Source organism: Ambystoma mexicanum, chromosome 2q (genome assembly GCF_040938575.1).
Source record: "Ambystoma mexicanum isolate Mex_15411 chromosome 2q, UKY_AmexF1_1, whole genome shotgun sequence".
NCBI classification, from domain to species: Eukaryota; Metazoa; Chordata; class Amphibia; order Caudata; family Ambystomatidae; genus Ambystoma; species Ambystoma mexicanum.
In genome coordinates this window covers 187,674,029-187,689,651 of record NC_090924.1, presented here as the reverse complement: position 1 = coordinate 187,689,651, position 15,623 = coordinate 187,674,029, and the positions used below count along the sequence as shown (strand labels likewise).

Below are 15,623 nucleotides of genomic sequence, written 5' to 3'. Positions count from 1 at the left end.
GGTGAGAAGGCCAAAATTGTTCACCGTGTGTAGAATAGTTGGGGATCCGATAGCAGAAAGTTGCCATTTGGATCATTTTGACATTCCTGTAAATCATATGTCTTCTTTCCTATTCCTGCGGCAACATGTGCTGTAAAATATGGTGTTTTGATATGGGATTAAGTATGACTCCCGCACTTCACTCAGTATGGTAACTCTTGCCCCATATCGAAAATCAAAACCTGGCACTCAAGAATATACACACAGTAAGTGAACATATCTTAAAGTTAAAGATACAAATTTAGTTCACTTGACCTTTCCCCTTAGAAGAAAGTGAATCAGACAAAAGAGCAATGGCTTTTCAAAAAAAGTAATCAACAACAGAAAAAAAACCTGAAAGAGGAAATGTTTCATTAAACACTCTAGCCAAGTATAAGAGGTGCTCACCTTTTTAACCCAGCAATATTTAATGAAATATTCCCTAGAAAACACAATTCCAATAAGAGCATGTGCTTTGATGATCATTTTATGCATCTTGTGGGTAAGTGTCTGCACTGGAAACTTGACAACTTGGGTGAAATCCTGGTAGCAAAATGCTTGAGCTAGTTTGACGGCTTCAAAAACACCAAACAGGGTTGCGTTCGCCCTCTGAAAAAAGTTATGCTGTCCACCCACATGTATCCTTTTTTTGTGGCCACATTCGGGGAAGAATAACTGCACCAGTCTCCCGGATTGCAACCTTTCTTGCTACATGCTGGGCAAATATTCAGGACTCGCTTGCCCTCTCATCATTCCCCCTCCTCATCCCCACGTCTGGTTTCAACAATCCTCTGCTTTACAAACATGAATTGAAAAGTACACATACATAGTAAGGTATCCACTCTAATATATAAATCATTACAGAAATATGTTAAGCAAAAAGTGTACAATTATGGCATTATTCTGCCATCTTGACTGGGAGACTACAAATACCGGAATGCAATTCAGCAAAATGCAAAAAAGACAGTTGCATTTTGAAAATGTATTTTCAAGACGTATTAAAACATTTAATGTGTGAAAACGTTTGTTTGTGTTTCAATGTTTGACAAATGCAGGGTTCATCGAGTATATGATGAAAATATCACATTTGACCAAACATTAACTTTTTGGTGCGTTAAATATGAAGATCTGCAAATAATGTAGCTAATTTAAAACGGTTTTGTTTGATATATTGTAATTGACTTGGAGGAGAGCGTAGATGTAGGCAGCTAGCGGATGCTTTGTTTGTGCGTTCAGAATGAAAATGCCTATTTGCATTTCTTAACACAGAAACATTACAAACCTCTTCTCCAAAACAATGGTCTCTTAAAAAATGGGCTATCATTTTTAAATCGCCCCCACTTTAATGCGCTGCTTGAAGAATGAAAGCGAGTAACAGTCATTAAAGGGCCTGCACCATCTGATGGGCCGCTGGGAACGGGTGTCTCCCTCTAGACTAGAGAGCCACAGGGGATTGGAGGGCGACACCGTGGCCTCAAGTCAGTTTCCTACATGGAAGCTACACAGCAATTATGGTAGGCACTAGTGCCTTGCGAGCCACTCTGACAGTGTGCCATACCCAACACTAAGGAAACTTATCCCCATACTACATGGGTCTTCGCCACACCACTCAAAACGTGCCTCATGGCATAAGCCTGCCCCCACACGGCAGGAGCCAAAACTGCCCACACAGCAGCACCAACTCCCAAAAGACAATCTCTGTGGTCACATTCTCCACCGTGAAACATCCTGTACCCGGAGTGACAGATACACCCCCGCCTCCAGCAGAGGCGTCTTTCTCGCGCACGCTGGTGTACTCTTAACCAGCACCCTGAACCCAGCTTGTGGTGACACAGAAGCCACCAGCGTGCTCAGCCAAAGTAAATGTGGGTGGGACCAGGGGTGAGTGAGAGGGTCAGCCAGCGCAAGCAAATGGTAAAAGGCTGGAGAGCCAAATGGAGCAGATTTCTTTTCGCACATTTCTAACTGTTATCCTGGTGTGTTTTCTGATAGTAATGTGCAAATAACATTTCATTTATAATTTGTCTTGATAACCTTTCTCTTTCAGCTGATAGGCATGAATTGAATCATAAAGAGTGATTATTATTGACATACATTGGTGTATATTATGTTTCTCTATGGCCATTTTATTTGTCAATCTATTTGTACTGCATAGTAAGAACATGTAAGATGCTGAGTGAGGCTTTGTGAAGGGTCCCTTCTGTGGTCATGTGATTTGAACTGGGTAAGACTGTGGAGTTGAGTATAGAGTCATGGGGCCTCATTACGAGTCTGGCGGTAACCCTGCCGGTGCTACTGTCAATTTGCCCCCGGACTCGTAACATTTTACCGGCACCTAGCTTCCCAGTGCCACCGGGACAAGTCCTGTGGGACTCCATGGCAAATGGTTCACGGTAGCATCAGCACCGTTATTAACTTTGCCGATATTTCCGTGATGAGTCTGCCTACCGGGCACGTTGCTCACAGCAGGGTCAGACCTGTCGGGCCCCGGCAGGCAAACTCGTAGTGTGGCCGTTCGGAAAACAAGGGTGCCGCTGAGCTTATCGGCACCCTTGTTTCCAGGCTGCCACACTCATAATGAGGCCCAGAGAATTCTATTAACAGACATTCTGAGGAAGATCGTAATCTTGGCCACCATTCAGCAGGAGCTTTCTAGAAGGAAAAAGATAATGTGATTAAAAGTAAGTGAGTTTAAATGCATCCTTCAATCTCCATTTAATTCTTTTGTGCACCTTTTTTTCACTGATTGCATACATTAACAACAGAAATAAAGGGCCCGATTCATGGTAATATTTGCATGGTAAATCATGGATCTGCATGGAACCGAATGTGCACGACTTTCCGGGACTTGCCAGGATTCTACACAGGCCTGGCACTTCCCTGCGAGTGGACAAGCGCTAGGCGCGAGACAACACGCAGAGTATGGGTGTGGCTTGGGCAGAGGGCGGAACAATGAAAATGGGGAACAGCATGCAAAATAATTGGGCATTCCGAGAGATGGCGTGCAGGCAGTCCATCGTACTCGCACTATTGCGCGGAACAATGCATATTCAGGGATCCGACTGCGCAACCTCCCAGCATGGAAATAGCCATGCAAAGGACTCATACTATCTGCCACCTGAAGGCAGGCGTACAGACACTTGTGCATAGGAATCACTGCACAGTGGTAAGATTGGGTGTCAGATTTACGGGGTCCTGCACGCAGCCGGGGTTCCAATCTGGCTTAGGGGTACTTGTACGCAGTGTAGCGAGATGCAGGAAAGGTTTACGGTGATTCACACATAGATTTTCCGGGTTTTACCCGAGTTACGATAAATTGTACGCATGTTGTCGTGGTGCCGGTATTAGTTATGGGGGACTCAAAGCCGAGTCCCTGAGATGCAGGCCTGCTTGCGGGTGACCCCCTGCACTGTTTTGAGGTTACATGTATTCGCACCCAGGGAGCACACAAAGGTGGTTGTTTCTGGCTGTATTTGATTTGCGTGGGGGCTTGTTGGGGCCGTTCCGGCCATGACTTGAGTATACGGTTACTTTGCGCAAACAATTCCATGAATACGCTGAGTGCGCAGTAAAATCTCTGCACGCAGGCTCACACAGTGAGGTTCTCGGCACGCGGGCGTTGCAGGATTTCTGCATACTTTTTCATGAATCGGCCCCAAAGTCCTAAACATTACATCATGGGATTTGGGGGACTATTGTTTAGAGTGTAACTGCATCCCTTTGGCTCAATCTTATTGCTTCATTTGACATATGTTGGTGGTTAGCTGAACTGCAGCCTTCAATCTCCATTTAATCTTTGCCTGCATATTTGACATTCTCTGCATTAATAGGCTGCTGGAGATAACGTTCTGGACAGTACAGCAGGAAATTGAGGGGATTCAGTTACAATTGTCATTGAATTTCCATGTGATCCATTACAAGGACATCTGTTGGCTTTTAAGCAAACTAGAGCTTAAACATCACAATTTAATTTATTTATTTATATTGCGCCGGTACGCGCAAGTCTCGGGGCACCGATACAAGGACACATGAGACAAAACATATATCTGACAGGACAGTTCTATATAGGAGGTCTCAAATATCGGGGAGTCAGGGTTGGCAGTATCAGTCAAAGAGGTGAGTTTTCACTAGTTTACGAAAGTGTAAGTAGTTAGGTTCTTTCCTTATATTAGCTGGTAAATTATTCCAGATGCCTGCCGTGATGACTGGAAAGGATTTACCCAAACCCAGCTTCGTTTGTGTGGCGCTACTGCAATTCTGTTTAGATCCATGGATCTTAGGGTGCGACTGAGAGCATTGGTGCAAATTTTGGATTTCAGGTAGACTGGGGCTTTCCCATGGATGCATCTATGAGCTATTGTAAGAGCCGTAAAGTGGGTTCTGCTTTCTTCTTTAAGCTAGTTGCATCTTTTGCGCTCAATGTTTTTCATTATGAGTACACCTATTGGCTCTTTGGTGAACTGCCACCTTCCATCTCCATTTACGCCTTGTGGGCATGTGCACCTTCTATGCTCGATTCAAATGACAGTGATGACTTTTGGACACAGCAGAGGAGAGAAGCTGGAGAGCATTGAGGGATACGCATTGTTCTGTCCTGTGTATGTACCTAATCAAATGCTCTTATCTCCTAACAGAAAGTATATGGGTTGAGGGACTGCTCATCAACACTCAGTTGCATCCGGTAGGACCACTCTTACACTTTGTATGGGCATCTGTTTTTAGTTAGGTGATTACCATGCAATCATTAACAACACATTTCACTTCCCTGCTTTGACCAGCTGCTAGAGATAAGGGTTTCAGGGACTGTGTTTACAAGTTGACCTCATCACTTGAGCTCATTGTCATCCATTGTGAGGACAAGTGATGATCATCTAGTTAATAGCAACCTTTAATCTCCATGCTATCCTTGTGTGCACGTTTCATCTTCTCTTCAGGGGCCTACTGACATTCAGGACTGTTGGGCATTACGCTACTGTTACACTACTATTCAGAAGACCCAGAAAGATAGTGCAAACACAAATGCTCTGTGTAGCCTCTGTTATACAGTTAATAGAAGCTGGACACAGCGCAGGAATAGACTTGGAGACCACAGGGCTCCATTAATCAATGCTCTTTTTAAATTATTATTATTATTATTATTATTATTATTATTATTATTATTATTATTATTATTATTATTATTATTAGGGTTTATATTGAGCGCTGACCTGGCTTTCAGGAGCAATGGAGCGCTTTACAATCATAGAGGCAAAAACAGAATTTGGGAGCAGAGAAAGAAGAGAGCGGGATTTGACAACAGGAGAACGGGGGGCAATTGTCAGCAATGTATCTACAAGCAACCTTGGAAGGAAGCAGTGGGGATCAGATCATTCAGTCTCAGGTATGGTGGGGAGTAGACAGTGTATAAGTCTAGGTGTTAGGGAAAAGCCATTCCTTGAAGAGGAGTGTCTTGAGCTCCTTCCTGAAGTAGATAGAAGTGAGGGGGGAGTAAGATGTTGATTGGGAGGAGGTTTCAGAGTATTGGGGCATAGACAGAGAAGACATGTCTTCTGTTGTTTTCCTTCCTGCACTGGCAGAGTTCACATTGGCACATGTCCTTACTTCTGGTGAATTGATGGCCTCCGGAAATGCTGAGTTGCTCAGTGATGTAGCTTGGGGACTTCTTGGTGACAGCCTTGTAGAGTTCAATGAGGGTCGGGTGATGTGGTCCCATTTGCAGAGTCCTCTAAGGGGTCATGCTCCAGCATTTAGGACATTACTCAGGGGAGCCAGAGTTGTTAACGGAATGCCTCCCAAAAGGACATTACCACTATCCAGGTGGGAGAGGAACAAGGCTTGGACAGCAGATCTGAAGTTGTATTCTGGGAAAAGGGATTAATTTTCAGAAGGAGAGAAAGTTGGCACCAGGCCGTTTGTGTCTTCCTTGTTATGTACTGTTTGAAGGAAAGATGTCTGTCGATGTCAAACCCAAGGAAATTGGCACAGGTGGCCAGCTGTGGTCTGAAGCCCTCGAGGTGCATAGCAGAGAGCCAGGTCTGGATGTCTGAGTGTTCAGTGTTGTTGGTTAGCAGTAGGAATTCATTCTTGGAGGGGTTGAGCATTAGGTAAGCACTGGACATCCATGACTGGATCAATGAGAGGCAGGCCTTGATCCTGTGGATGTCTTTCGATGGAGAATATCTTGAGGAAGGAGATTGTTTGCTTCAATGTGTAGGAGGAGTTGCGTGGCTACTGCTTCCTCAAGGATTTTACCTAGGAAGGGAAGATGGGTGATGGAGTGGCAGTTGCTGAGCACATCAAGGCTCAGTGTTGTTTTCTTGGGAAGAGGGATGATGCGGAGGATGTGTTTGGTCAAGTGGAAGGTGCTTTGAGTTAGAGAGCTGTTGATGATTTTCAGATAAGAGAGGAATAATTCTGTCAGAAGTGCCTTGAGCACAGAGAGAGGGAGCATGCCGTCCACACACGATGCAGCCTTGAAGGATGCTAGAATTTCATTGAGGTCTTCCATAGTGAGTGTCTAGAAAATCTTGCAGGTAGTTGTGGTTTGGTGATATGTGACGTGTGGTGTTCTGTTAATTGTAGTGTGGTGTCTAGGTGTTGGCAGATCATGCTGATCTTATTGATGAAGAACGAGTTGATGGCAGTGGATTTCTCGATGGAGTGCAGTACGGATGGGTCGGTCAATGGGTTGAAGTGCTTGATGGCTTTGAAGAGGGCTCTGATTTCATTGTTGGCCTTGGCTATGGTGTTTTGGCAGTAGTTGGCTTTGGCAGTGGTGATCGTCTGCGTGTAGCAGGGAGTTCCTTGAGCAGGGCGAGGTCAGATGCGATGCAAGATTTTTGCCAAGTCTTCTCATATTTTCTGATGGTTCATTTTGTTGAAGTTACAGAACAGCATGGGGGTTTGGGGACTAGTTGACACAATATAGCTGCATCTATTCGTCTCAATGTTATCCATTATGAGGACAGCAGAGATAACATTTGAAAGGCATGTCTTGGTCCAAGATGATCTGCGTTAGTGAATGTTATGGGTTGGGTGCCTTCATTTTGATATTATTTTAACAAATTATAATGCAGCATAAAAGTGAAACAACATCAATGTACAAGCAGCATGGAGGCAATGTATGCTCACAAAAGCATCATGCAATTACTCTCTCCCCAAAGTACACAATTCCACAATTTTCTATAATTGCTGCCAATATAATATAGCTTTTTCCAAGATGCACTTGTTCTGCATCACAAAGCAGCTGACTGGCACCACGGCCCCTCTAAAATGTATTAGAACTCTGCCAGAGATATAAAGCACTCTTTAGCTAGCCTGTTAATGTCTTTATGATGAGTTTTCAGCTGCAGGCATGCAGCTTTGAAATAATTGACACAGCAGATGCTATCACTACTAAAATCAGTCATTTCACCCAATCAGAGAGGATCAAAAGGCTGACTCAGCCCGACTGGAATTCAGACACTTGTCTGTACACAAACTCTTAAAATCAAGAGGTAGGGCTTACCGAAACATACTCTTTGTCACCTTCCACAAGCTTAAAGATGTAGTCTGAGTTGGATCCCATATTATAGAGGTCAGGTGCATCTTTAATGCTCCAGGAAATGTGGGGATGTGAAGCAAAAGTGGCTGTTGTGGAAACAGCGAGCACAGCTAAGAGTGGCAACCAGACCTGCATCTTGGTCTGATGGGCTGGTGGCAGTGCCGTGTGTGCCTCCAAGACACCAACAAGCCTATGTAATGCAGGCATTGGTTCCCCTTCTTCTGCAGTTGCAGCCAGATGCTTATTGACAAATAGGAGAGGTAGTGAAAGTTTCCTAAGTTCCGTTTTTGTTAGGCCTGTTCTTGCAATGTGTTACATTGCAACCGCGGGGTCATTGCACAATGGAAGTCACATTTCAGCTTGTGTTGTTTTTTCATTTGTTGTTTTCTTGGGAAAGTTTAAAAAGACTTTGCTTGGGTATGTCCGTTACAATGTTTCAAACGGGACAGTTAGTTGTCCGGCACGCAAATGTAGTCTGTTCCAAAATGTGTAATAATATTCTCTGTGCAATGTGCAGAAACACAACAACTGCTACATGATTTTCACGATAGAGTGTAGGCGTACAATTATTTCCATTGATCACAGATTTATTCGGAGAACATTATTTGCACAACACTTGAATTTGTAGGAAATACTGTTCAACAATTTAATGATTACTATCAACAATCTTCAGGGCGAAAATACCAAGCATTCCTTCAAAAGACATTAAAGGTCATCCACTTGGTCAATAATAAACCTGTATACATCATAATAAAATTTTGATTGCATCAAGCAACATGAGTATTAAGATGTTTAGTAGCATAATTCATATTGTATGTCTGATGCAATATTGTCTGTGTATGGAATCTATAGCATGAAGTGTGTTGCGGTAATACCATCACCATACCGCATGTGGATGCTTGACTTTTTTGCAGGTGTAGTTGGAGAGTGGAGAGGACTTAACACATTCCCCTGCTTGATTTTCAGCCTGCACGCATTTCCATTCTGGTGGATAATAAATGGATTCTATGGAATCCGCCTCACTTTGCAATCTGGTAAAAGCAGGTGGATTCCCACCATGAATCCTTTCTAAAAGGCCCTTGTAACCAATAATTGCTAGAGGAATTTGGACTTTGGGAACACATAGTGAAAACGTGAAGAGTAAAGGTGAGTTTGCCTGTGTCTTCAATTGTCCGCTGCCTGCTACACATGAAGAAAATTGCACGGATGGGACTTTTTTTTGCACTGAACTGCCAACAGCGCTGGTCCTCTCAGTGCAATTAAAACTTTTGTGAAAATCAACCCCATTGTATGTTGGAACAGCAGTTCCTTATCCACTTTTAGAAACCTATACAGATCTCTACGATATGCAAGAGTAGAGCAGGCAATTTCAGCTACCAAGCCACAGTGCAAGCCAGTGCTCATTATCCCTGGTATGATATGATTGACAGGTTATTTATAACGTGCTTAATACCCAGAGGTTTCTAAACGCGGACCGTGGATCGAACATGTGTTGCTCCGCGTCGTCTTGCGTCCAAGGCGAGCACGTTGTGGTAGCTCCTCTGCACTTCACAGACGCACACCAAAGCATTTCGGGAGGGCTCATTTGAACAAAAGGAAACCTTTTGCAGCATATGTGTGTTTGAAAGGAAAACACCATATATACATAATTTACCAACCGAACATAAACAACAAAGAGATTGCCCGCTCTGTAGGATTCCTCCGTTAGTGGGACAGCTTTCTGATTGGATCATTGGGTTAGGTTTAGGAAACACTGTCGATATTATGATGGATTTTTTTAAAAAAAGCATATTAACATACCAATTGAATGTGGGTGTCACCAGAAATTAGCATATCATAGTGCCCACTGAAAACAAGTGGAAGGACTTCTGAAAAAAGTGGGCCGACTCCATCCACCCGTGTGTACCTTTGACTTAAGTCCTGGAGTGGACCATTCAATTTCATCTGACAATCAACCCATTCCACAGTTCAAACCAATAGTCATCCCTGTAAGTTCACCTCAAGTTCGGAGCTACAGAGCAATGCTGGTATCTAGTGATGTTGCTGAATAGAAAATGATGAAAAAATATCACATTTTTAATTTAAATGTATATGGGAGGTGGGGTAAAGTGGTAAAAAGGGGTGGGTAGGAAGTTGGGGATGGTTTAGAAGCACAGGGAAATTGGGTGTTTGTGGGGCACCCTCAAATTTAAAAAACATAATAAAATCAATATTTTTTCCGTTACAAAATGTCTGGTAAAAAAGTATTCTTTGACATTTCATTCAGTAACATCACATAGATCCAGCAATGCCTTGTGGGAATGCAAATTAACTCAAAAGCATCCTTTTTGCTAGAGAAAATTGTCTTTGGGCCTCATTACAGTTTGCAGGTTTGCGGGTGGGGCCACAGATTTACCTCCAGCCAAAAGCTGGAGGTAAATCAGGCCCATACCAGCAAATAAATACCAGAATTACCGGCACTGGTATGGGACTTTATGGAATGAAGATTTTCTGCATTCCGCCGCCTGTAATATCCTGGTCATTCACGGATATCAGGCAGTGGAAACGGTTGGGGCAGCTTGCCGGTATCGCGCCAGAATTACCGGCAAACTTGTAATAAGGTCCATTGTCCTGTAGGCCAGCGCTATTTTATCACTTTTAGATGCTGCTCTGCTGGTGGAATTTGTATGCATCTGGTACTTCTGTAACTCTGACATCAATTAAAAGAAACTTAAGTATTTGTCTCTTCAGCTCATGGTTCTAATAGCAGCAGAAAAGGCTTAATTTCATGGTGTCCAGTCACGTGATAAAGGGAAGTTGGATGAGCAAGATGGTCACACCTACGCACGAAGGCTGGCTGTACCCATACTCCTTAAAAATTCTCTGAACTCAGTACAAACTCAAGGCCAACTTCAGAACACTAATTGACACTGGACCATTGAGTGGATGATAGATGATATGCTAATTGGTGGGAAGCTGGTGCTAAGACAAGCTCACCCGCACCTGGTTGTTCAGTCTGCATGCTGCTAGACGTAGGTGGAAAAGTACTGATGGGGGTTAGAAGCAAACCAATTGTAGGGGACCGTGTAATTAAGGGTCCTATAGTTTGTGTAGCCAATGGGACGTCGTACATTTAGTGACGTTCATAGTGGCCATTTTGAGGGGAGGGCTTAGTAGCCCCCACCTGATGTTAAGTATCCTATCACCTTCCTCAACTGCTCTATACAGATGTAGAGCCTATACTTAGAAATACACTTAGACCCAATCACACCCTCCGTTAGGTTTTTGTAGTTTGCCACGTAGGATGACATTGGTAATGACACAGGTCAAAACATCAATGATGACCAATTTTGGGTATAAGAGCCCAGTTTTTTCATGAAGCTGATGCTCTCGAGACTGAAGCGTGCTCATTAGGGTTGCAGTTAAGCAGTGTAACTGCTAGTTTATCTTCCCACAATCAGGCCAACACACACACAACATATCATGGGTAACAAAGATGCAGTCGACTGCCCCCTGAAGACGCCTGCATTGAACCTTTGATTAACTTTGACCATCCGCAGCGTGAGCCACAACGAAAGGTTTTTAATGGGAGACACTGTCACCAGGATCGGTGATATCCCCGTCAGAGAACGTAGAATCCGATTCACCACCCTCCCCTAACTCCTCACCTTCATCTCTTCTTCCTGTACCCTTCTTTCCTTTACTTCTTGGTCGCTCCTTTTTTTTAAGTAGGTAAGCGGGCCCATGGAAGGAATCCACCGTGTCACCCAAGAAGGTTACCCGGTGCCTCCTCCCGGGAACGCCGGGAAGGGGAAAAAGCCAATAGTCACAAAAAACTCCTAAGCGACCTGCGTGACTCTCCTAAGGAATGAGCTGGTATGCTGGGAGAATGCAGTTGGCTGAAGCTGAACTCCGTGGTAGAAAGGAAGATGCTCCGGAGGAAGGAAGTCGGTAAGTAGTAAGGAATCTCACAAGGGGAACCAAGTCCATAGGTGTAGCACAAGAGAATAGGCAGTCCTTATACAGGCCAGGATCTGGTACACGGGAGATCACAGAGGAAGGTATCCGAACAGTAGCATCAGCAATCCAAGAAAACAGGCCTAGGTCTGGTACACAAGGAGGCAGGCAGAAGGAGAAAAACAGGAAGGGGAAAAAATAAGATAGAAGAACGGAAACAGAGAAAAACCCAGAGAAGGAGGGTGGCGAGGAGTGAGGAAGGAGAATAGCAGAAGAAAAAGGGCAGCATGCAAAACAAGGAGAAAGAGGAACAAGGACCCGATAGAGATCGGGTAGTACAGCAACAAGGGCGAGCGAGGGAAGAGCAGGCAAAAGGCAGACAGCACTAACGGAGGAAACCGGAAGCGTTGCAACGCGTACGCAACCCGGAAGCAGCTGCATTTAAACTCCGGGCCGCGTCAGCGCGCATATGCACGGGCAGAGCTGCAGGTGGGCGTGACAGGCTATCAGCGTGCGCGGCGGAATAATGTCCGTGCCGCCAGCAGTTCCAAAGGCGCCAAGTGCCACGTGGCATGCCAGTATGCCCCCTCCCAAGGGACCCTCCCCCTGGTTTGCCTGGATGGTAAAAGTGAAACTTGCGCAACAGGGTAGGGGCCGAAATATGGGAGATGGGCTCCCAGGAATTCTCAGAGGAGGGGAAGCCCTTCCATCGTACAAGGTATTCTAGTTTGCCTCTACGATACCTGGAGTCGCATATTTGAGCTACCTCGTATTCTTCCGGAGTGGAATCCTGAGGAACAGTGACTCTCTCAGCTTGACGCCTCCAGGTATCAACATGAAAGGGCTTAAGCTGAGAAGCATGGAAGACAGGATGAACTCTGTTCAGGCTGGCAGGGAGTTTAAGACGGAAAGCTACAGGGTTGATCCTTTGTACAATCTTATAAGGCCGTAAAAACTTCGGGGATAGCTTAGATGGATGGGCCCAACGAGGTAAGTATCTCGTAGAAAGCATTACTCTAGAACCCACCTCCCAACCTGGTACCGGTTGACGATGTCTGTTGGCTTGGGACCTATAGCGTTCCTGCGCTGCCTTAAGGCTTTCCCTAGCCTTCTTGTGTATCTCTCTAAGGCAGGTGAGTGAGGAATCTACAGATGGTACATCGGTAGAAAGACAGGAGACAGGAAGAATAGACCAGGGATGGTAGCCATAATTACAGAAAAATTGACTGACCCCTAGAGCTGAGTGCACAGAATTGTTGTAGGAGAATTCGGCCAGAGCCAATAACGAGTGCCAGTTGTCTTGTTGGGAATTAGTAAAACACCTTAAGTATTGTTCAAGAGTTCCATTTAGCCGTTCAGTTTGTCCATTGGACTGGGGGTGAAAACCCGACGTGAGAGCTCTTTCAATCCCCAGCCGCTCACAGAGAGCCTTCCAAAAATGAGAGGTGTACTGACTTCCCCTGTCAGAGATGATCTTAGAGGGCATACCGTGCAGTCTAAAGATGTCTTGGAGAAATACTTCGGCCATGTTGGCTGCAGTGGGAACTCCGGGCAGAGGGGAAAAGTGAGCCATCTTAGTAAATGAATCAACCACCACCATTATACATGTGCACCCCTGTGAGATGGGTAGATCCACAATAAAATCAGTAGAGATTGAGCTCCAGGGGCCGTCTGGCACAGCACATGGTTCGAATAATCCAATAGGTCGTTGACGAGGGGATTTACTTCGGAGACAGATGATACAAGATTGAACATAACGATCCACGTCCTCCCTCATTCTAGGCCAGTAGAAGTGACGACAAAGGAATTCCAGAGTACCTGTTCCGCCCCAATGACCAGCAAGTTTTGTGTCGTGACACCAGTTCAAAGCCATCTTGCGAAAGGCAGGCGTGGGTAGGTAGAGTCTACCCTTGACCAGATATAGACCATCTCTAATTTCGTACGCCAAGCCTTTGGGATGTCTCTCTACTTCAAAGCGCCCTCCCGATTCTTCTTTTACCTGACTGAGGAACGTCGCAACCATTCCGATACTTCTGGATCGGGGAAACATGTGTTCAGGAGGAGACTCGGATTCGGGTAAGTAATCACAACGACGTGAAAGGGAATCAGCCAACACATTCAGCTTTCCTGGGATATAAGTGATGTGAAAATCGAATTGGGCGAAGAAGTGAGCCCATCGGGCCTGTCGGGTGTTGTAGCACTCGAATTGCCTCAGGACTTGCAGGTTCTTGTGATCTGTCCGGATAGTAAATGGATACCTGCCTCCCTGAAGGAGATGCCGCCATGCCACACAAGCCGATTTCATTGCTAGTTATTCTCGTTCAATGACAGAGTAGTTTCTTTGACTGGCGTTAAGAGTCTTCGAGAAGTAGGCGACTGGATGCTCTACTCCCCGAACCTCTTGGAGAAGGACAGCTGCTATGGCAGCAGCAGAGGCGTCGGTCTCCAGGATGAAGGGCAGCTCCTGGTCAGGCTGTAGTAGTATGGGTGCAGCACAAAAGGCATTCTTAAGATCCCCAAAGCTGTCCTCGGCCTCAGCCGACCATCTGAACGGCTCAGAAGATTTCTTGAGAAGAGAAGTGATGGGCAGGATCTTCTGGGAGAAATCGGGAATGAACCTACGATAGAAGTTCGCCAGACCCAGGAATCTTTGAATTTCTTTCACTGAAGAGGGTGAAGGCCATTCTAGGATAGAAGACACCTTGTGGGGGTCCATTGAGATACCCTGACTGGACAAGATATAACCCAGATAGGGTATGGATGAAGCGGAGAACACACATTTAGCAAGTTTGACGGATAAGTGGTTGTTCTTAAGCCTACGGAAAACTTCCTTGGCATGTTCCTCGTGTTCTTTGGCATTGTTGGAAAATACTAGTATATCGTCAAGATACACTAGAGTTGTTTGGCACAACAAATCGGAGAACAGTCTGTCCATAAACCGTTGAAAAATAGAAGGGGCATTCACCAACCCAAATGGCATGACCTGATACTCAAAGAGCCCGAACGGAGTCCGGAAGGCAGTCTTCCATTCATCTCCTTTCTGCACTCGGAGAAGGTGGTAGGCGTTCCTTAAATCAAGCTTGGTAAATATTGTTGCACCGTGGACTGCTTGTAAGATCTCAGTTATCAAGGGCATCGGATAACGATCCTTAACAGTGACTTTATTTAAGCCTCGATAATCAATGCAAGGTCTTAAGTCCTTCAAATCTTTTTTGGAAACGAAAAACAAGGAAGCTCCAGCAGGAGACTTTGAAGGTCGGATCAGCCCATTAGCCATGTTACCGTCCAGATAACCTCTGAGAAATTGCCTTTCCTCCAGTGACAGAGGAAACATTCTGCCAAATGGTACTAAAGCTCCCGGAGTTAGTTCGATGCAACAGTCCTCGGGCCGGTGTGGAGGTGGTTCAATAGGTATCTTTTCCGTCACAACCTCTGTGAACTCCCTTAGGTAACGGGGCAAGTGTCACACCGCTTCCTACTCAGCCGAAGACACGCCTCTCCGCTTCTACCACTATCAGCGCTTCCCGGCACACACGCTCAGATTCCTGCACAGCATTTCCCACTCACGTTCCACACGGCAGGGCACGGCGTGGCATGTTTCGCGGTACAGGCATTTATCGCCCTTCACTGCGGTGGCAAACCAAGTGGAGACTTTTGCAATCCAGGAACTCGTATCTTCCGCGGAGATCAGTGCTGCCCGGCGCGTCACAGACTATGTGACCCTGGTTTCCTAGCAACGCGGCAACGCTTTCGGTTCGCTTCCACGTGACGTTGTCACGTGTGTCCTTTCCAGGGATAAAAAGAGTTCGGAAACCGAAGGCGTTGCTTCACAGCTGTTTCAATCAGGATCACGTGACGCACTCTCTTCGTTCTACAGACCTGTTTTCATTGTCGACCTACGCCTGCTCTACGGATTGTCTCTGCTTAGCCCTTCTCTGACTCTGGAACTTTGGAACTTTGGATTGCCTATCATCGACCTACGCCTGCTCCACGGATCATCTTTGCTTAGCCCTTCTCTGACTCTGGAACTTCGGAACATTGGATTGCCTGTTGCCGACCTACGCTTAGTACACGGATTGTTTTTGCTTCACCCTTCACTGACGCTGGAACATTTGATCATCAAGTT

The 15,623-nt window shown here is 45.4% G+C and overlaps 1 protein-coding gene across 1 annotated transcript in view; it reads right to left on the bottom strand.

Annotated features, from left to right (window-relative positions):
• Nucleotides 1-7,756, bottom strand: part of LOC138568928 (cathelicidin-2-like) — a 73,302-nt gene extending 65,546 nt beyond the window's left edge. The window contains exon 1 of the mRNA XM_069646700.1: nucleotides 7,526-7,756. Coding sequence (XP_069502801.1) covers nucleotides 7,526-7,696 — 171 coding nt within the window. The 5' untranslated portion in view covers nucleotides 7,697-7,756. The remainder of the gene's footprint in view (nucleotides 1-7,525) is intronic.
• Between the last annotated feature and the right edge of the window lie 7,867 nt (nucleotides 7,757-15,623).